General features: G+C 45.5%; 1 protein-coding gene across 1 annotated transcript in view; it reads left to right on the forward strand.

The window, feature by feature from the left end:
* The window catches only part of PREX1 (phosphatidylinositol-3,4,5-trisphosphate dependent Rac exchange factor 1), a 343,823-nt gene that overhangs the window by 229,315 nt on the left and 92,463 nt on the right, over window positions 1-22,045 (forward strand). Inside the window, exon 14 of the mRNA XM_088472186.1 lies at window positions 14,763-14,838. Within this exon, the coding sequence (XP_088328312.1) occupies window positions 14,763-14,838 (76 nt within the window). The remainder of the gene's footprint in view (window positions 1-14,762; window positions 14,839-22,045) is intronic.

Here is a 22,045-nt window from a genome sequence, read left to right on the forward strand (position 1 = left end):
ATGGGCCTGAGGGCTGTAGATTATGAAGTGGCCTTTGGGCCGTGCAGCAGCCTTGAGGGCTGGAATGCCTTGGCTAGCTGTGGCAGCAAAAGGGCAGTGCTGTAGTGAAGTCATTTGTGTTGGTACGCTGGATTGCTCACTGAAGTCGCTGTAGTGCGGCCTGTGCCTGCCGGGTTCACACAAGCAGCTGACGCTGTAGTGCGTACTGCGGACACAGAGTACTGTCCGTGCGGCCTAGATGGCACGAACGGCAGAGGACAGATTTGCGGACCGTGCCGCCTGGATGACCCAAACGGCAGAATAACAATATAGAAGGCAGGGAAACTGGAGCTCGACTGGGTGACAGGAGACAACGAAAACTCTATCACCAGCATCGGAGCAGTATTCGCACCAGCAGGATATAGATGCAGGAGCCAATCCGGAGTAATCCCAGAGTGAAAGACAGGAGGTAGGCGGAGATTCAGCAATCGTTCACCTCACACAGCACTCGTAGTGCGGTGGCTTATGACACATACAAGCAATGATTCAAATGAGTAAAAACATCATGATGATCTGATGCAATAAATACATGCAACAACAACAATAGTATTCAAATTAGGGGTGTGCATCGGCCACTTTTCGTGTTTTGGTTTTGGATCTGGATCTTTCTTCGTGTTTTGGATCTGGATTGGTTTTGCCAAAACCACCCTTCCGTGTTTTGGGTTCTGGGTTTTGTGTTTTGGATCTGTATTTTTTTGAAAAAAAGCATAAAAACAGCTAAAATCACAGAATTTGTAGGTTTTTCTGCTCCTATGCTATTATTAACCTCAATAACCTTAATTTCCACTCATTTCCAGTCTATTCTGAACACCTCACACCTCACAATAGTGTTTTTATGTCCAAAAGGTTGCACCAAGGTAGCTGGATGACTATGCTAAGCGACACGAGTGGGCGGCACAAACACGTGACCCATCTAGGCGTGAAACTGCAGTGGCAGACAGGATGGCAGTTTGAAAAACTAGGCCCCAAACTGTACATAATGCAAAGAAAAAAAAGCATAAAAACAGCTAAAATCACAGAATTTGTAGGTTTTTCTGCTCCTATGCTATTATTAACCTCAATAACCTTAATTTCCACTCATTTCCAGTCTATTCTGAACACCTCACACCTCACAATAGTGTTTTTATGTCCAAAAGGTTGCACCAAGGTAGCTGGATGACTATGCTAAGCGACACGAGTGGGCGGCACAAACACGTGACCCATCTAGGCGTGAAACTGCAGTGGCAGACAGGATGGCAGTTTGAAAAACTAGGCCCCAAACTGTACATAATGCAAAGAAAAAAAAGAGGTGCAAGATGGAATTGTCCTTGGGCCCTCCCACCCACCCTTATGTTGTATAAACAGAACATGCACACTTTAACAAACCAATCATTTCAGCGCCAGGGTCTGCCACACAACTGTGGCTGAAATGATTGGTTCGTTTGGGCCCCCACAAAACAAGCTGGCAATAAATCTGTCCCTGCACAAACTGGCTCTACGGAGGCAAGATGTCATCCTCATCCTCCTCATCCACCAATTCCTCACCCTCTTCAGTGTGTACATCCTCATCCTCACAGAGTATTAATTCATCCCTGCTGGAACCACAGGTCCCTCTGTACGTTCTGGAGGCTGGTCTCCCTGGAAGAGTTGATAATTCATTTTATGAACATCATCTTCTCCACATTTTGTGGAAGCAACCTCCTACGCCTTTCGCTGACAAGGTTCCCGGCTGCACTAAACACTCTTTCGGAGTACACACTGGAGGGGGGGCAACTCAGGTAAAATAGAGCCAGTTTGTACAGGGACCTCCAAATTGCTTCTTTTTCCTGCCAGTACAGGTACGGACTGTCTGACATGCCTACTTGGATGCTGTCACCGATGTAATCCTTTAACAGACAGACAGACAGATTGTTTGTGGAGCGCACTTTGAGGGTTACACCACCCTTTAACAGACAGACGCACGCTTGTCGCTGCTGCTTTGAGGATGCAAGTGCGGCTACAGCCCACACAATTCACAAAGACAGAAAAAAGAAGAATATTTTAATTGTTTGTGTAGCACACTTTGAGGGTGTCACCACCCTTTAACAGACAGACGCACGCTTGTCGCTGCTGCTTTGAGGATGCAGGTGGAATCTAGACGGGATTTTGAACCGAGGACACACTACCTCCATCAATTGTCTAAATCCCACTGCACTAATGGCGGATACCGGACGCACGTCTAACACCAACATAGCAGTCAAGGCCTCAGTTATACGTTTTGCTTCAGGATGACTGCTGTCGTACTTCATCCTCATCGCTAGGGACTGTTGGAGGGTCAATTGTTGAGTAAAAGTAGTGATGTTCCTACTTCTTCTCTGGGATGATGAACAACTCCCAGCAGCAGCAACAGCACTAGGAGGAAGTGGTTCTTGATCTTTCCCTATTTTATTTTTATCGGAGAAAGTTTGGTCCTCCATTTATGTTATATTGATATATACGTGCGGCTAAAGCGCACACAAACACATAAAATATTATTTTATTTTTTGCTGGAGAGTAGTGCACGGCTCTTTACTTATGGGACACAGGCGCACGCTTGGCGCTGCTCCTTTGTTGATGCACGTGCAGCCACAGTGCACACAAGTCACAAACACAGAAAATATATATTTTTTTGTTTTGGAGTGTACTTTGGGGGTTACAGAACCCTTTAACGGTCAAGCCAGCCGGCCCTTTACTTATGACACAGGCGCATGCTTGGCACTACTTTGTTGATGCACGTGCGGCTACTGCGCACACAATTCACAAACACAGAAAATATTTTTTTTTTTGGTTTGGACTGGAGTGTACTTTGGGGGTTACAGCACCCTTTAACGGTCAAGCCAGCCGGCCCTTTACTTATGACACAGGCGCACGCTTGGCACTACTTTGTTGATGCACGTGCGGCTACTGCGCAAACAATTCACAAACACAGAAAATTATTTTTTTTTTGGTTTGGACTGGAGTGTACTTTCGGGGGTTACAGCACCCTTAACGGTCAAGCCAGCCGGCCCTTTACTTATGACACAGGCGCACGCTTGGAACTACTTTGTTGATGCACGTGCGGCTACTGCGCACACAATTCACAAACACAGAAAATTATTTTTTTTTTGGTTTGGACTGGAGTGTACTTTCGGGGGTTACAGCACCCTTAACGGTCAAGCCAGCCGGCCCTTTACTTATGACACAGGCGCACGCTTGGCACTAATTTGTTGATGCACGTGCGGCTACTGCGCACACAATTCACAAACACAGAAAATATTTTTTTTTTTGGTTTGGACTGGAGTGTACTTTCGGGGGTTACAGCACCCTTTAACGGTCAAGCCAGCCGGCCCTTTACTTATGACACAGGCGCACGCTTGGCACTACTTTGTTGATGCACGTGCGGCTACTGCGCACACAATTCACAACACAGAAAATAATTATTTTTTTGGTTTGGACTGGAGTGTATTTTGGGGGTTACAGCACCCTTTAATGGTCAAGCCAGCCGGCCCTTTACTTATGACACAGGCGCACGCTTGGCACTACTTTGTTGATGCACGTGCGGCTACTGCGCACACAATTCACAAACACAGAAAACAATTTTTTTTTTGGTTTGGACTGGAGTGTACTTTGGGGGTTACAGCACCCTTTAACGGTCAAGCCAGCCGGCCCTTTACTTATGACACAGGCGCACGCTTGGTACTACTTTGTTGATGCACGTGCGGCTACTGCGCACACAATTCACAAACACAGAAAATAATTTTTTTTTTGTTTGGACTGGAGTGTACTTTGGGGGTTACAGCACCCTTTAACAGTCAAGCCAGCCGGCCCTTTACTTATGACACAGCCGCACGCTTGGCACTACTTTGTTGATGCACGTGCGGCTACTGCGCACACAATTCACAAACACAGAAAATCATTTTTTTTTTTGTTTGGACTGGAGTGTACATTTTTTTTTGGTTTGGACTGGAGTGTACTTTCGGGGGTTACAGCACCCTTTAACGGTCAAGCCAGCCGGCCCTTTACTTATGACACAGGTGCACGCTTGGCACTACTTTGTTGATGCACGTGCGGCTACTGCGCACACAATTCACAAACACAGAAAATAATTTTTTTTTTGGTTTGGACTGGAGTGTACTTTGGGGGTTACAGCACCCTTTAACGGTCAAGCCAGCCGGCCCTTTACTTATGACACAGGCGCACGCTTGGCACTACTTTGTTGATGCACGTGCGGCTACTGCGCACACAATTCACAAACACAGAAAATATATTATTTTTTTAGCACTTGGGGGGAGCACCCCTGATGGAGAGAGCACCCCCTGGACAACACTACAGCACCCCTTTAGGACTGGGACACTGCACAGGACTTTGGAGTGGACACAGCCCTATGGAGAACTGACTGCACAACACAGTCCAGCCAGCCCCTATGGACTTTGAAGTAGTGGACACAGCCCCTATTAACAACAGCAGCACAGCACAACACAGCCAGCCCCTATGGACTTTGAAGTAGTGGACAACAGCAGCACTACACTACACTACACTACACAGCCCTAACTCCCACCCTCCCTCTTCACTGTCCACAGCCGAGTGAGAAAATGGCGCCGACGCGGGTACCTTATATAGGATCCAAAACCCGCGAGACTCGAAAGGCGGGATGATGACGTTTTGCCTCGATTTCAGATCCGAGTCAGGCGGGAAAACTCGGATCAGGGGGGCCCGGGGGGGTTCGGATTTCAGAAATCCGAACCCGCTCACCCCTAATTCAAATGGATATAAAAAAGAGTGGCTCAGATGTAACCTATTAATCAATTGTAACTATAGGACCTCTGACCGAGGATATGAAACCAGGAATCAAATAATTAATCTATGATAGCTCAAAAGGAATCGGTATGAAATACCGCCGGCCCCATTCCCAGCAGCACCAGGGCGACAAAAGCAGAGTTACCGGCAGCGGAAGCCCGACAGCGCTGAAAATCCCGATCGTCGATAGGTAAGTACTTACTAACCTAACCCCCTAACCCTCCTTAGGGGTGCCTAACCCTAACCTCTCCCCCCAGGTGCCTAACCCTAACCCCCCCCTTCCCCGCTGCCTAAACCTAAGTCCCCCGGGGGGTGCCTAACCCTGAGTCCCCCTCGGGTGCCTTAAACCTAACCCCCCCCAGCGGCTGTCCGCTCGCGGCACCCAGCATCCCTTTGATCGGGATGCCGGGCGCCTGCCTCCCTGCGTCGGGAAAATGGCAGGCGTCTACATCTAGACGCCCGGCATTTCACCCTCGCCTGGATATGACAGTCGGGAAGCCGGCTTTCGGTATTAAGGCAACCGGCTTCGCAATTGTATACCGCTCAAAAACCTCTGAGCGAGGATATGGAGACAGGACTCTGTCCCTAATGGACTGTAAATGACAGTGCGTAAATATTGAGGATGATGGAGATGCAAAAGACAGGGGCGTACCGCTGGTCTTGTTTATTGTTAGTTGAGCGTTGGTAAGGGTTGCCCGGGATGGTCTTCACGGACCAAGGAGTACGACAAAGATCGTCAAGTGGGAGCTACCTCCTGGCACATATGATGGTGGTGCGCCTGAATAAACAAGCGACCACTGGCAATGCACGCTGGAGGGGACGCTACCGTCTGGGGAGGGGATGTTACGTTTAGGGCTCACTAGAACCATTTGCCGTGCACCCCCTCCTATGGAGACTTACCTCCCTGGACCTGTGCATGCTCTGCGCACCGCTCCTGCGGCGTGTGTGTCTCCTTCTCTGTCGGGGATTCCAAGGTGGGTCGCGTGACTGCGGCTTGTCGGCTGTGCATACCTTCGGCATGTGCATCCTTTCCTATCAAGGACTTCCAGGGTGTCTGCAGTAATCACTGCATGTGGTGGACCTACAAAGTACTGATGTCACTAAAATTTTGTTGCTCTCTTTGATGCCAGTATCCAATCACTTTTGTATACATAGTATATAATAAGTCCAGTAAATGCTGTCATATAATGGATGAGGCCTGTGACATATTGCTACTGGCAGTTGAGCTGTGCTCCACCTGTAAGAAATCATATATACCACATTATTACATGGTAACAAGGTTACAGCCGTTCTCTAGCAGGATGATATCTGGGTCAGTACTCCAGATGTCTGCAGTTAATTACTGCATGTTAGCACTTTAGGATTGTTTTTACATTTGTATTTGATAAGATATGGAAACAATATTCTGGTATTTTGAGAATATGAGAGTCTGGCATTCTAACAATAGTTATTTAGAATTGTGTTGTGAAGAGAGACGAAGCAGGGAGTGAAGTATGACCTAAAATGAGATATGCCTCCTCCTTTGTTACAGTCTTTGAGTGTATTTGTCTTATGTGACAATGGAGATATCAATAGTTAAATCATTTTGTCTTGATACCTTTGTGTTATGCTGATTTTTACTACACATTTTTTATATTACTACTGTGTTGTTATTTATAGGCCCTCTAACCCAAGCAACTTTTTACTTAAACCTCACACTCAATGATGTGAGATCTTTCATAGCAATTGTAGCCCTCTAAATATTCTGTTTTAAAAGTGAGTTTTTTTATGTGTGGGTTTTTTAAATGCTAACAGTTACCCAGTATAATAATTTTCCTTGGTGCTTAGCAATATTTTACTGCCAGGGGCGGACTGGGACAGGACAAATAAGTGCCCAGATTTAGTACCATTGCTGAGTGATGGATCTAAGTGATGGAATCTAGTTCAGTTATGACTATGGACCTGATTCAGAGATGTATGGAGAAACACAGTAGCTGCTACAATATGCAAAAGCATCAGGAGGCGCCTTAAGTAATTAGACGCCCATTGCCATCTTCTGTAATCCAGTGCTGCGTCCGGAGACATGGGCATCAGACATCTGTGCAGCCCTCCGCTTACCATGTGTCTTTGTGAAAATCGTGCTGCTGGGGCCAGTGCAGCTGCATACAAGAACGCAGTGACTGGTTTCAGCACGCCTCGTTTTAAGGGATGCTCTGTGTCACCATCCCTTCCCCATCCCCATTAGGTGCGGATTAGGGGGCACTGTGAATATTGTCGCAGACACAGATCTACGCATGCGCAGATCTCCAAATATCGGAGTTGTGCGTAAAACATCGGACTTGCGTACAACTCTGAATCATCCCTTAAGTAAACTATTAGGAGTGTGAAATTGAATAAATAATAAGTAAGTCTGTGTGAGAAATATATACCTACATTTCATGGCAGTTGTGAGGTGTATAGATATATATATTCAAGTCATAATATATTTTGCTAAGTTCATAAATATCTAAGTCTATATATGATATACTGTATATACAGTACTGGGCAATAGATTTAGGCAGGTGTGGAAAAAATGCTGCAGAGTAAGGGGTAAATTTACTAAAGTGAGAGTTTTTAGAAGTGAGTTTTAAGAGATGCCCATAGCAACCAATCAGATTCTACTTTACATTAATATAAATATATGTGTGTGTGTGTGTGTGTGTGTATATATATATATATATATGTGTATGTATAAAGAACCCGGGTAATGTGTGATATTGCATTCTTGTGTAAATGGAGGTAAAATGTGAATCGATGGATCCTTATTGTTGTAGTGTAGTAGCATGTGTATCTAAGGATCACTTGTTGACAGGATGGCATGTTCCTGTGTAATAAAGATGAAATTCTTACCTTGCTTGTCAATTTACTGTTCTGAGCTAAATGTATTTGTAAACTTTATGTATTTGTAATTAATTTTAATTGTCCTGGGCGGAGGTACTTAGAATTAACATACCCTTCTACATCCCCAACACTTTATTATAAATCAGAGTTTGCTTCGGGGAGTAAGGTAGGCCACATACATAAAAAGTTGCTTTAGTCCCAGAAAAAGTTTTTCCTAGTGCTACTGTTGTGGTAACACTGTCTGAGGAGAATGCTACCGAAACAGGACTTAATTCTTGATATAGTTAGAATTCATAGCCTTCCCTTGTAATAACAGATGGATCATTCATAAGCAATCTGACTGCAAAGCATGAATTGCTAGGTTCAATTTCCAACTGTGACTGTATTTTAAATTAAGGAGAATATGAAGTAGCTTGATATAATTAGAGTTCACACACTTCCACTGTAGTAGCAGGTGGCTCCATTGGTAAGGTGACTTGACTTCAAAGCATGTGGTGCTAAGTTCGACTCATAGATATGACTGTATTTTAGATTAATAAGAGTGTGAAGTAGCTTGATACAGTTAGAATTCAAAGTCTTCAGTTGCAGATGGCTCATTGGTAAGCTATCTGACTGCAAAGCATGAAGTGACAGGTTCGATTCCCATCTTGAACCTGTATTTTGAAATGTGAATATGACTGAAGGGGAGGAGATGTGATCAGACGCAGAGAGGAGATCCGGGGACTCGCAGAGCAGGAAGCTACATTGCCGGGGTATGTTTCTTCTATAACAGTAACTTCTAGATACACTGCCCTGGCTCGCGGCGCCCCCCATGCCAAGCCTGCCACAGCGCCCAGGACACATGCCCTGCTCGCGTCCCCCCCTTTTCTATTAAGGCAGTACAGATCAACAAAATAAACACAAATACATAGTATTGTTGCAGTCTTTTGAAGAATACAGATAACATATATGAGTAACATAGTTGTGTACTTAACTGACATAAAACAATATATATCAACATCAAATAAACAGTAGTTGTTATACACCACTATTCTTGATGTGTGATAAATAACCTCTTCCAATGAGTGTTATAGATAAGCGTAACATTGTTATCAATAGGGCAATGCAAAATGTAGTCTTTTCATTAGGGAAACGCTCATTTTCTTAAAATAAAACTGGTGGGGGTGGGGGTCTGTTCACCACTAAGTTAGCCTGTGTTCTATGCCTAAAACCACTTCTAAAGGTTGGGTCACTGCTCATGGGCTGGTGCTGTGTGCTTGCCCCTCCCCCCCAGGTTAAAATTCACCAGCCAGTTCCTGTATACTGGCCACCCCGAGTAAATACATAGCAAAATATTCCCTTTTGTCTAATTGTGGTCATCTCCTACCATGGCTTGAGATAGAATGCATATGTATTCATCACATGGCCTGCACACAATACTGTAAGTCATCATTAAAGTACTCTCCGTGGCAATTTTGTGTGCTATTCATAAGAATAAGTTCACTAGGAAGTATTGTCTCTCATGCATCTGTGATGCTACTAGTTCTTCATGGACTAGCTGTATAAATTGAATAATGATTTACCCCACCAAATGGCTGCCTGTCCTTTGTTTAGGTAATGGGTGCACTTGTAAGGCGCACACCCACTTGCCGACTAGTGAAGGACGGAACGATAAAAATATCTTTATAGTTCAGTCGTTCATTAAACTGTGCAGTGCCCACACTGAACGATATGTCGTTCAGTGTAGGCACCCTCGCCCATCCCCGAAAATGCCCAATCTGTCGTTATCGGCAGATTGACCGGCATGCTCAGGTGATGATTGATGTCGGAAACGACCAGCGGAAGCGCACATCGCTGGTCATTTCCGACATTTTTGTGCCCGATTAATGAGCGATTGATAACGATGTCGTTATCGTTCAATCGCTCTGTCTTTATAATCGGCAAGTGGATGTGCACCTTAAGTTAGCATATACATAAGACAACATACTAGTCAGGATTTAAATCTTCTTTTGCTGTAGTCATTGTATCCTGTCTTAGAACAAGGTGCAGTCTTTTTTGTGGTTTGGCAACGAAATAGTTTTGCTTTAGAAGCAGAATTCCAGTGTTGTGCTGTGCGAGGTGCCGGTGTTTGTAATGACTTGGGTTCTCTCTCCATACCACAAAAACATGATCAAGCAACTTTAGCCCAGATTTGTGTTTAGTTTAAATGAGCAAACTAGGGGATTTTTGGGTCTAAAATCACCTTGTGTTCATGCCAATCAGATAAAATGAATCTCTGACTTCCCTTAAAATGATGTGGTTTTGCAAAGCTGGCATTCTGTTCTATATGGTATGACCAGTACAGTAACGCCATGTTAGCCCAATGTGAACTTAATTTTTTAAATGTAATTATTCTGCAGAATTAACTTGCATGTTTTATCTGCCAGTTCTACAAGTATTAATGTTTATCATGCAGTAGAGTGAATTAGTATTGCATTATTTTTTGAAAGATAAAAATCCTTTTACTGATCAAAATAGTGTTGGTTTTGCTTTATTTAACCTAGTAATGGAGCTACTGCAAGTGATAATCATTTTGATTTCTGTATTTTTTGATAGTGGAGCTGAGAGGCCATATCTGGGCTTTTAGTTCATTGTTCATGCATAGACCGGCATGGTGATCCATGCTTTCTGCAATGACACAGATGGCTGACATTATTTGGGGAATAAATTTAGCTGAAAGGCAATTTTTTTTATTGCAGGAACACAACATTACCTTGTTTCGCCTGGGGAAGATTACTTTTACTAATTGCTATTAATTTAAACATTTCCTTCTCAATATAATTGAGTATTTCATACAAATATTTAATTAATATATTTGAATAAGTCACATGGCTATTGCTGTTGTAAATTTTGAATTGCAACAATTAGCTCTTCTAGATGCACTATGTAGACAAAAGTGATTGGACACCCTGCGGAAGCGAAACGCATACCATGGCACACGAGTTCCAAATGGCCACTAATGTGACGGTTTCGACAGTAACACTTTGTAGGGAGGCCCATGCACTTGCAGTTCTACGGAAACAACAAATGCTTTTATCAGGACAGCAATGCCACCTGTCATGTTTCCAGGGCGACACTGGACTGGTATACAGAAAATTCGGTAACCCGGATGGACTGGCCAGCTCAGAATCCAGATCTTCACACCATTGAGCACCTCTCGGACAAATTGGAGCGATGTGTGCAGAGTAGCAAAACATATCGGCTGCTGTTGTCCAGGAACTTGTGGGTAGTTTGCCAAGAAGGGTGTCTGCAGTAATCACTGCACATAGTGGACCTACGAAGTACTGAAGTCAATATCATCTCGATCTATTTGCTGTCAGTGTCCAATCACTTTTGTCTACATCAGTGGTGTCAAACTCTGGCCATCCAGCTGCAGTGGTAGTACACATCCCAGCATGCACTGCCACAGTTTTGCTATTAAGGCATGCTAAAACTGGGTGTGGATCATTAGGTCTACTATAAAAACATAGACAAGGTTTGGGTCAGGGGCGTCTTAAGCGAGGAGGGGGCCCGTGTGCACTCCCCGTGTGGGGCCCCCTCCTCTCTCCCCGGTGGCCGGCAGCCGACTGACGCGGCTGGCCAGCCACCGGAGCATTAGTAGACTCCGGGCACTAGAGTGAGCCCAGAGTCTACTGCACATGCGCAGAGCGCTGGGAAAATGGCCGCGGCTGACATTTTCCAGCATTCTCTGCATGCACAGTAAAGTCTGGGCACTAGAGTGTGCCCAGAGTATACTGCGCATGTGCAGAACAGCGGAAAAATGGCAGCGGGGGCCATTTTCCAGTGTTCTGAGCAGCGCTGACAACCGCCGCAGGACCATGGACGGGTAAGTTTAAAATAATGTGTGTGTTGTGCGGGGCCCCCCTGGACCCGGGGGTCCGTGTACCCCGCACACACTGCACCCATTAGAGATACACCACTGGTTTGGGTAGACAATGGAAGTTAGACAGGCAATAGGTCGACAGGGTCTGAAGGTTGACACACTAAAGGTCGACTGGTAAGGTCAACAGGGACATAAGTCGACAGGGTCATTAGGTCAACACGCACATTTTTGACACATACATGGTCGACACATTTTTGTTTTAGCCCTAATCTTCACCATAACCCTCCCCTTGGTGCCTAATCCTACCTCCTGGTGCCTAACCTTAACCGTCGGGGTAAATACCTAACCCTATCCCTAAAAAACACACAAAATTTGTGTCGACCATTTGTGTCGACCTAATGACCTTCTGTCCCTGCCGAACTTTAGTGTGTCAAGCTTCAGACCCTGTCGACCTATTGCTTGTCTAACTTCCATTGTCTACCCAAACATTGTCTACCTTTTTACTGTAGTCCTAATGACCGGATACCGCTAAAACTGTGGCAGGGTTATCTGCAATGTGTAGTTCCAGCTGAATGACACGAGTTTGACACCCCTGGTCTACATAGTGTTTGAGTTACTGTGTTGTGAGGTGAATGGATTTATAAATGGGTGACAGAAAAATATAAAAAAAAACTTGCGCCCCAAATTCACTGGTGCTGCACTGACGGCGCGGATGGTCACCAACAACCTCTAAATCAATCACAGTCAAAAATACAGTACTTGCAGTCAGTTGCGCTCCTCTAGTGTACAGAGAACCAAATTCCAATGCCTTTTTAGTTTTGCTAGTAGAACCGTTATCTAAGAATACTTCTACAGTATTTCCAATATAGTCCACCTTCTTAAAATCGAACCATTTCTTCAACAGGGTATATATACATATTCTTGTCACCTCAAAAAAAGAATATATAGGCCAAGAATAGTGAAGCACAGTTTATTCAATAAAATACACTTAAAAAATGACAGTCCATCAGCAAAGCAGCGTACCACAAAGTGTGGGGTGCAGGTCAGCACACACCCAAACTAGCAAGAAAACAGTCACCTCCCGGGTAAACAGTAATCTGAAGAAATGGTTCGATTTTAAGAAGGTGGACTATATTGGAAATACTGTAGAAGTATTCTTAGATAACGGTTCTACTAGCAAAACTAAAAAGGCATTGGAATTCGGTTCTCTGTACACTAGAGGAGGGCAACTGGCTGCAAGTACTGTATTTTTGACTGTTATAAATGGGTGAATATTGTCAGTTCCCTGTGCCACATAGCACAAAAGCGTAATCACCATAGTAGCAGGGGATGCAGCTCCTTTAGGAACTGTAAATGTCTAGGTATGCCTCTGATTATCAAGACTGGTTATCAGTTGTTTTACCTAATGACGTATTGAATGTTTACTTTATTATTCACTTTTAGTGCTTAAAAATGTATTAAAGTTGGAGAGCTATTCCTGGATATGATCTGCCACATCTCCCTCCCTCCACTCCCTCTTTCTGTTGGGTTCACAATGGCCCCTTCTGCCCTTATGAACTCATACACTGACAACACACAAATCTGCCGCTCCCTGACTTCACTCTTGCTTTTCTATTGAGCATTTCTACCTGCCTCTCCACCATCTTCACTTGGATGTTCCCGTCTTACCACGAACTTAACATGGTGGAAATAGAGCTCATTATCATAACCCCCCCCCCCCCAACCACACACATACACATAGTCATTATGACCCTCCTTATAATCTCTCTCACAGTTAACATCTTTCTCCTGTTACTAAAGCCACTGCCTTGAGACCTCCCTCAACTCCAACCAGCTTAATTAACCAGATGCAGTCCCTCACCCTATCTTGCCCCTCCCCATTGCAACATAATGCCCCTTCCTGCCATATGATGTTGCGAAAACTTTGATCCCCCACTTTGTGATCCCCCGCCTATATTACTGCAACCTCCTGCCAGAAGCGGTATAAGAGAAGAAGGGGTTTGGCATGCAGTCCATACGGGGTCTCGTGGGTGCAGTTACTGAGTAGACCCTGACACTGTGTGCATTTGGTGATTGCTCTACTGCGCACATCTTCGGTATAATGGCAGCTGCACCATTTGTCCAGAGATTTCCACACACCAAGGCCATACAATTAATTGTAATGTATTGGAGCTGGGTGTGCTGTGTGCAAGCACCCTGCACCCCTTATAGATACCACCTGTGCTCCTACTATCTGGCCTTCCACACTAGTGCCCCCCCCCCCCCTTACAATCCATACTTAATATTGCGCCAAAGTTGATATTTTCTCTTTCCAGTCCAGCACCGCTACAACAATCTGTAAATCCCTCCATTAGCTCCTCTTCTCTGGAAAAATCCAATTCAAACTCCTCCCTCTCACATTCAAAGCCCTCACCTCCCTGATACAGTATGTATCTGACCTTGTCTCAAGATAGAGCCTCTCTTGTCCTCTCTGATGTTTCTCAGACCTACACCTCTTTTTTTGCCCTGGTAAATCCGTCACACTTCTGCTTCCAAGGCTTCTCCTCTGCTGATCCCCACCTGTTGAGCTCCATAAACCTTCAGCTAAGTATATTGCAGATTCCTCTGTGACTTCTTATGTAATTCCAGACCTGTTAAATTGGTTTGTTCCTGCATTCAGTGTTACCACGTCTATATAGAGATATTTGACCCATCAGATAATACTTATGAGATTACTTCTGCCTCCTATTGCAGCTGAATGTTTGCCGCATAGTAGACAAGAGTAACCACATCAATATTGATAGATGTATGTGGACATAACGGTATACAATATTAGACAGGTGGTTTAATGTTACGACTGATTGGTGTATATAGTTTTTATTTCGGATGTTTGCATTTTTTACTTTTGACTAAATGTAGCTGTCTAGGACAAACTTGAAAATGAGAGATGAGAGGTATACATACTTCTACTATTTAAAAATACTTCAAAAATAATCAGTTGACAAAATGGATTTAATGTTAAAGAGAACATGATTTGCTGGCTTACAAATGATAAGGTAATCAAGTTTAATTCAGTAATATTGGGTTATGCAGTATAATAAACATTTTGTATCTTATTCAGTGGTTAGACTTTAAGTTGTATTGTGAAAATGGAATAACAGCAAATATGAAATAGTATAGTTTTATTATTTTCTGTGATTATTATAAATTACTTTTCATGTATTCAAATTTCTTCCAATAAATGATGTGACATTGTTCTCTCTGACTGTAGAGACCGGGATTACCACCTGAAGACTTACAAATCTGTAATTCCAGCAAGTAAACTGGTGGACTGGCTGATATCACAGGTAACCAATGCTGACTCTGTTTCTCCATTAAATAGCGGTTATTACTTGGAGGATTGTGTAACGGTCAGTGTATGTGTGTTATCGCATCACTACTTCTACGGAATAGCACTTACAGATAGCTATTGACTGGTGTTCAGTACAGGTTGAGTCTCCCATATCCAAAATGCTTGGGACCAGGGGTATTTTGGATAACGGAATATTCCGTATTTTGGAAAATTTGCATACCATAATGAAATATCTTGGGAATAGGACCCAAATATACACACAGAATGCATTTATGTTATATATACACCTTATACACACAGCCTGCAGATACTTTTATACAATATATTCAATAATTTTGTGGTTGAAACAAAGTTTGTGTACAGAAATGAAATTCATTTATGTTTCATATACATCTTATACACACAGCCTATAGGTCATTTTATACTTTATTTGTAATAATTTGTGCCTTAGACAAATAGGTTTCATTATCTCAGTCATGCCAAAAAAATTCTGTATTTCGGAATATTCCCTATTTCGGAATAGTTGGATATGGAAGACGCAACCTGTAATATTACAACACTATAATTGTTCAACACAGGCAGCCGTGGGTTGTTGCTTATGCTTTCCTGTTTGATTTATAATGTTGTTTTGTCAAATATATAAAGTTTAAGAATGTAACCTGGTATTCCACAGTAGTAATTTACTACTGTTAACATGACAATAACAGAATTACTACTACAGAGTGGAAAAATATTAATGACAAAAAATCAATGTAACAATCACTCTGTTTACTTGATAACATTGTTTGCATGATAAAAATAAAGCACAGTTAAATATCGTGGTCTGACTGACATGGTATTGCCCACGATTTAATAGAATAATTAAATAAGCATTCCAAGGTATGCAGTCAGTATGTTGACAGATATGATGTCCATATGGTTAAATGCTTAAAAATGGATTGTCAACATTCTCATGCTGGCACTATGAATGTCGACATGGTCAGCGTCGACTTTATATATCGAACCTGCATTCCAAGATAGATGCTGAACAGCAGCCAGGTGCTACAGCTTGAAGAAAAGTTTTATTCTGAGACGTTTATTGTTTCCTATGTGGGCTAGATCTACACAAGGAGAACCAACAATGTATTTAGATATATTGCTTTGTTTCAGGTGCGATGATCTTACAAATTGATTATCAGACATGTCCTTAAAGGTTGCTCCAAGGCAGCAGCAAATACGGTTTCCAATTGTACGCTGACTGCAGGAAAAGACTCTGCATAGTTATATGGTGCTAGTAGGTTGGGTGGGACAGGATACTGTGCTGTTATAATCTGTAGAGTCACTCCTGGGTCTTGTGCATGGATGATAATAGTAGAATAGTGTGCTATTGTTGTTTTACTAAACTATTGTATGTCTCTCCAAAACGTATTCATACAGTTCGGTCCATATATATTTGGACATTTACACAATTTTTGTTATTTGATCAAATTACCAAAACATATTAAAATTACAGTTACATAATGCATATGATTTTAAAGTGCGGAAGATCAACTATAATTTGAGGGTAATCACATCCAAATTGGAGAAAGGGTTTAGGAATTACATCTGTTTGCTATGTAGCCCCCTATTTTTCAAGGGACCAAAAGTAATTGGACAATTGACTCAAAAGCCTTTTCATGGACGGGTGTGGGCAATACCTTCATTATTTCTTTATCACTTAAGCAGGCAAAAGGTCTGGAGTTCATTCCAAGTGTGTCATTTGGATTTGGAAGCTTATACAGAAAAATCAAAAAAGAACTACACCTAGGCGCTATATAAATATATTTAGAGGTGGATACATCCCTTTCTCAAAGTCGGATCCTTTACACCTTCTCCTCTTCCTCCAGAAAACGGATTGATGTTATAGGGTTTTTTCCTCACGACCAGTTGACATGTGGAAAAATATATCCATATATCAATATTTCAGGAGGTCAATTCCAATCTTAGTTCATAGAAAAGGAGATCAAAATCCCCAAATACCCTGTGACACACCAGTGTACCCCACTCACAGCAGAAATATGATGTGTGTTCCTCAAAAGGTTTCTTTTAAAGATCCCATCACCCGGAAATTACAGAGAGATAGAACAGCAGTATCCTGCGTACCGTAACTCACATCAACACATGCAGAAGCACCATATAAAGGTTTCTTTGGTGGGAAAACATAGCAAGCGTACCGAAACTCACAGTAAGGATAGTGATTAACCACTCATAATGGTTTCTTTTCTCTGTATCCGTCAATGTAGAATAGACTCCCAAAAATTGCAATCAGGGGATACCAGATTAAAAAATTTATTACCAACAAACTTAGTTCCACAGCACCAAAAAGTGAATCCATAAATAGTACAATAAATCACATGAGAAAAAATAGAAACAAATAGAAAAATAAAAATAAATAGATAAAAATGGCAAATGATCTCCCTTGTGGATAACATGGGTAATGTCATAAACAAAGATTTGGGCGATAGTCCAAAAAAAACCCAAAGCTTATAGAGACATACCTCACCACAGGGGATCTGAAGAAACACTCCTTAGTCGACGCGCGTTTCGGCTCATATGAGAGCCTTTTTCAAGACATGTAAGGAAGTGTAATAATATGAGATATGGTAAGAACTTACCCTTGTTATCTCTATTTCTACGAAGTCCATAGGGTTCCACAGGATACCTTGGGTATAGGTGTGACGTCAGTCGCAGGGCACCAAAGAGTTAAGCTTTCAGCCTCCCAGGATGCACTAGGTCCCCCTCCTATACCCCGCCCCCGGGCCAAGGCACCTCAGTTAGTTACCAAGCCATAGGCCGGAGGAGGAGAAGGAAGAGAGAGAACAAAGATCTGGACACATACAAGAATCACATTCTCACCAGAGGGAGACGGAAAACCGGTGACCAGAGCAAAGCCCATCTGCAGCACAGGTGCGACAGGGCGGGAGTCCTGTGGAACCCTATGGACTTCGTAGAAATAGAGATAACAAGGGTAAGTTCTTACCATATCTCATATTTTCTACTTCAGGGTCCATAGGGTATCCACAGGATACCTTGGGGATGTCCCAAAGCAGTATCCTTTAAGGGTGGGGACGCTCCTGTGCAGAAAGGAGAATCCGCCGCCCGAAGGAAGCATCCTGAGAGGCGAAGGTGTCAAACCTGTAATACCTCACGAAGGTATGGACAGAAGACCACGTAGCAGCCTTGCAGATCTGAACTGCCGAGGCACCACGTCGAGCTGCCCACGAAGGACCCACAGACCTAGTGGAATGAGCCTTCAGAGAAGGAGGGACCGGTAGGCCTTCATGAAGATAAGCTTCAGAAATAGCCATACGGATCCAGGCTGCCAAAGTTTGCTTTGAAGCAGGCCAACCCTTTTTACGGAAGCCAAAGAGGACAAACAAAGCGTCCGACTTCCTAAACGAAGAAGTGCGGTCAACATAAGTCCTTAAGGCCCGCACAACATCCAATGAGGCCTCACCCACGGAAAGACCCGGTGAGTTAAAGGCCGGAACAACTATTTCCTCGTTAATATGAAACTGGGAAATAACTTTGGGAAGAAACTCGGGCCGAGTGCGGAGCACTGCCCTGTTCCCATAAAAAACCAAGAAAGGGGGTCTACAAGAAAGAGCCCCTAACTCAGAAACACGTCTGGCCGAAGCAATAGCCAGAAGGAAAACAGTCTTAGCTGTTAGCCATTTAAGATCCACTGAGCCCAGTGGTTCAAACGGCGGTCCTTGGAGAGCCCTCAGGACCACAGCCAAATCCCAAGGCGCCACAGGTGGAACAAAGGGCGGCTGAATGCGGAGAACACCCTGCATAAAGGTGCGCACATCCGGGATTGTAGCAATCCTACGGTGAAACCAGACAGATAGGGCCGAAACCTGTACCTTCAAAGAAGCAAGTCGAAGCCCATGATCTAGTCCCGCTTGCAGGAAGGCGAGAATCCGAGACAGACGAAACTCCCGCGGTGCATAACCTCTCGGTCGACACCACTGGAAGAACGTATGCCACACGCGATGGTATATCCTCGCGGAAGACGGTTTCCGAGCTCGTAACATGGTACGCATCACAGAGCTGGAAAACCCCCGGGACCTCAGCATGGCCGTCTCAACAGCCACGCCGTCAAAGACAGCCGAGTCAGGTCCGGGTGAAGGCAAGGACCCTGAGACAGAAGGTCCGGTCGTAGCGGCAACCGCAGAGGAATGTCCACGGACAGACCCTGAAGGTCTGAGAACCAGTGCCGTCTGGGCCACGCGGGAGCTATCAACAGGAGCGTCCCTCCTTCCTGTTTGAATTTCCGGATTACCCGTGGAAGAAGGGAGACCGGAGGGAACAGGTATGCGAACCGGAACGTCCACCGGACGGACAGAGCATCCACCAGAGACGCCCCTTTGTCTCTTGTGCGAGACCCGTACACCGGCAACTTGTTGTTGTGCCGGGACGCCATGAGGTCGATTTCTGGAAGACCCCACCTGTCCACCAGTAGTTGAAAAACGTCCGGGTGCAGGGACCATTCCCCCGGATGAACGTCCTGGCGACTTAGAAAGTCCGCCTCCCAATTGAGCACTCCCGGGATGAAGACCGCTGATATGGCCGGAAGATTGCGCTCCGCCCAAACCAGGATCCGAGAGACCTCTACGAGAGCCGCCCGACTGCGAGTTCCTCCTTGCCTGTTTATGTAGGCCACGGTGGTAGCGTTGTCCGACTGGACCTGCACCGGGCGACCCTGGAGAAACCGCTGTGCCTGCTGGAGAGCATTGAAGACCGCACGGAGTTCCAAGATATTTATTGGAAGCTCCGCTTCTGTCGGCGTCCACCTGCCCTGGAACAAGTGTGGACCCGAAACTGCTCCCCAGCCCCGAAGACTGGCGTCCGTTGTCAACAGGACCCAATTTGGAACCCAGAACGGACGTCCCTTGTTGAGGTGGGTCGTCTGTAACCACCACGTAAGGGACAGGCGAACCTCCTGGGTGAGCACAATCGTCTGGGACTTCAGAGACTGAGTCAGCCCGTTCCACTTGGACAGGATCAGGTGCTGCAGAGGTCTGGAGTGAAACTGGGCGTATTCCACCATGTCGAACACCGACACCATGGAGCCCAGTAACCTCATCGCCGAGTGTAAGGACACCCGGCGGCTGTGCAGACAACTGCGCACCCTTGACTGTAAAGCAGAGATCTTGTCCTCCGTCACGAAGATCCTTTGCTGTCCCGAGTCCAATAAGGCTCCAAGATGCAGAATCCTCCGAGACGGGATTAGAGTGGACTTCTGCCAGTTGATTAGCCAGCCGTGCCGTTGCAGCAGTGCAATGGTCAGGTCCAAGTGGCGTAACAGGAGCTCTGGAGATCCTGCCACCAATAACAGGTCGTCCAAATACGGCAACATGCGGACTCCCTGCAGCCGCAGAGAAGCCGCCATGACCGCCATCACCTTGGTGAAAACACGTGGTGCTGTTGCCAGGCCAAAAGGTAACGCCCGAAACTGGAAGTGGTCGCTGCTGATTGCAAACCTGAGGAACTGTTGATGGCGCCAAAGAATAGGGACATGCAGGTAAGCGTCCTGTATGTCCAATGACACCAAGTAGTCCCCAGGTTCCAGCGCCAGAATGATGGACCGTAGGGTCTCCATCCGAAACTTCGGGACCCGCAAAGACTTGTTGAGTGCTTTGAGGTTGAGTATCGGACGATATGACCCATTGGGTTTCTGTACCAAAAATAGATTTGAATAGAAACCCTGGCCCCTCTGGGAGAATGGAACCGCCACTATAACTCCAGCCTGGAGCATAGTGTGCAATACCTTCCGCAGCTCCGTAGCCTTGTTCCGGTCTGATGGGAGACCCGTGGTGAAGAAGCGAGCCGGGGGTCTGTGCCGGAAGGAGAGGGCGTATCCGTGGGAAACCACCTCCAGAACCCAAGTGTCTGTCGTAGTGGTCGACCAACACTGGGCGAACTGTAGCAGGCGGCCTCCCACCCTGGGATCCCCCAAAGGGAGGCCCGGACCGTCAGGCCGCAGGCTTGTCATCTGGCTTGGGGGCCGGACGTCTGGTACTCCATGCCTGCTTCCGGGGCTTGACCGATTTCTTAGGGCCAGCCTGTCGAGGAAACGACTGTGGTTTGGGCCTGCCCTGGGCCCTAGATGACCGAAAGGACGATGGTCCCGAACCAGAAGGAGCAGCGGCCGACGGGAGACAGGCAGATTTGGCTGCCGCCAGCGTGGCCACAATCTTATCCAGATCCGGACCGAAGAGAACTTCTCCGGTAAACGGCAACGCTTCCAGACCTTTCTTGGAATCTGCGTCCGCCTTCCAGGATCGCAGCCACAAGGTGCGACGAGCAGCTACCGCTGCTGAAGAAATTCTAGACACCAGAGTACTAATGTCTAGAGCCGCCTCGTTGATGTAGGTGGCCGAATCACGGAGATTGCCAATCAACTCCGCCTGATCGGCCGGACAGTCGGATTCAAAAGAAGCCTCTAATGAATCCGCCCAGCGCTCCATCGCTCTGGCAACCCAGCAAATGGCCATAGCCGGCCGTGCTGCCCCCCCTGCAAGGGAATAAGCGGACTTCAGGCAGATTTCTACCTTGCGGTCCGTAGCATCCTTAAGGGAGGACATGGATGGCATCGGCAATGTGGCACTACGGACAAGACGGGTCACGTGAGAATCCACCTGTGGAGGGGATTCCCACTTAGCAAAATAATTATCCGCGAACGGATAAGCCACCGCCAGGCGTCTCTGCGGCTGGTATCTTTTGCCAGGTTGTTTCCACGCCTCCTCTAAATGGTCCACCAACTGACCCGAAAGAGGAAAGACTGTGGCATCGCCCTTCACATCTTTGAAAAAGGCATACTTAGATTTAGCCGCTGGGGGAACTTCGTCCTCAATCACCAAGGCTGTGCGGACCGCCCGAATAAGTCCAGGAATATATACTTTGGACTTAGCATCAGCGTCCTTAGTATGGAGAGGTTCCTGATCGTAAGGATCTAGAATCTCCCCATCATCAGACGTCCCTTCGTCATCCTCATAAGGAGCGGACAGAGACGCCACCGGCCTTTTATGAGACCGCATCACAGACTCCCCTTGCAACACATCCGACAAGTGCTGTACAGAACTTGTCAGGGAGTTAACCCACGCTGGCTCCTGAGAACCCGGGAGCGGGGAAATAGGGAGACTGTGGGGTACCACCAATTGTCGTGGGAACCCCTGCAT

Source organism: Taudactylus pleione, unplaced genomic scaffold, assembly GCF_031769625.1.
Source record: "Taudactylus pleione unplaced genomic scaffold, aTauple2 ptg000121l, whole genome shotgun sequence".
Lineage (NCBI taxonomy): Eukaryota > Metazoa > Chordata > Amphibia > Anura > Myobatrachidae > Taudactylus > Taudactylus pleione.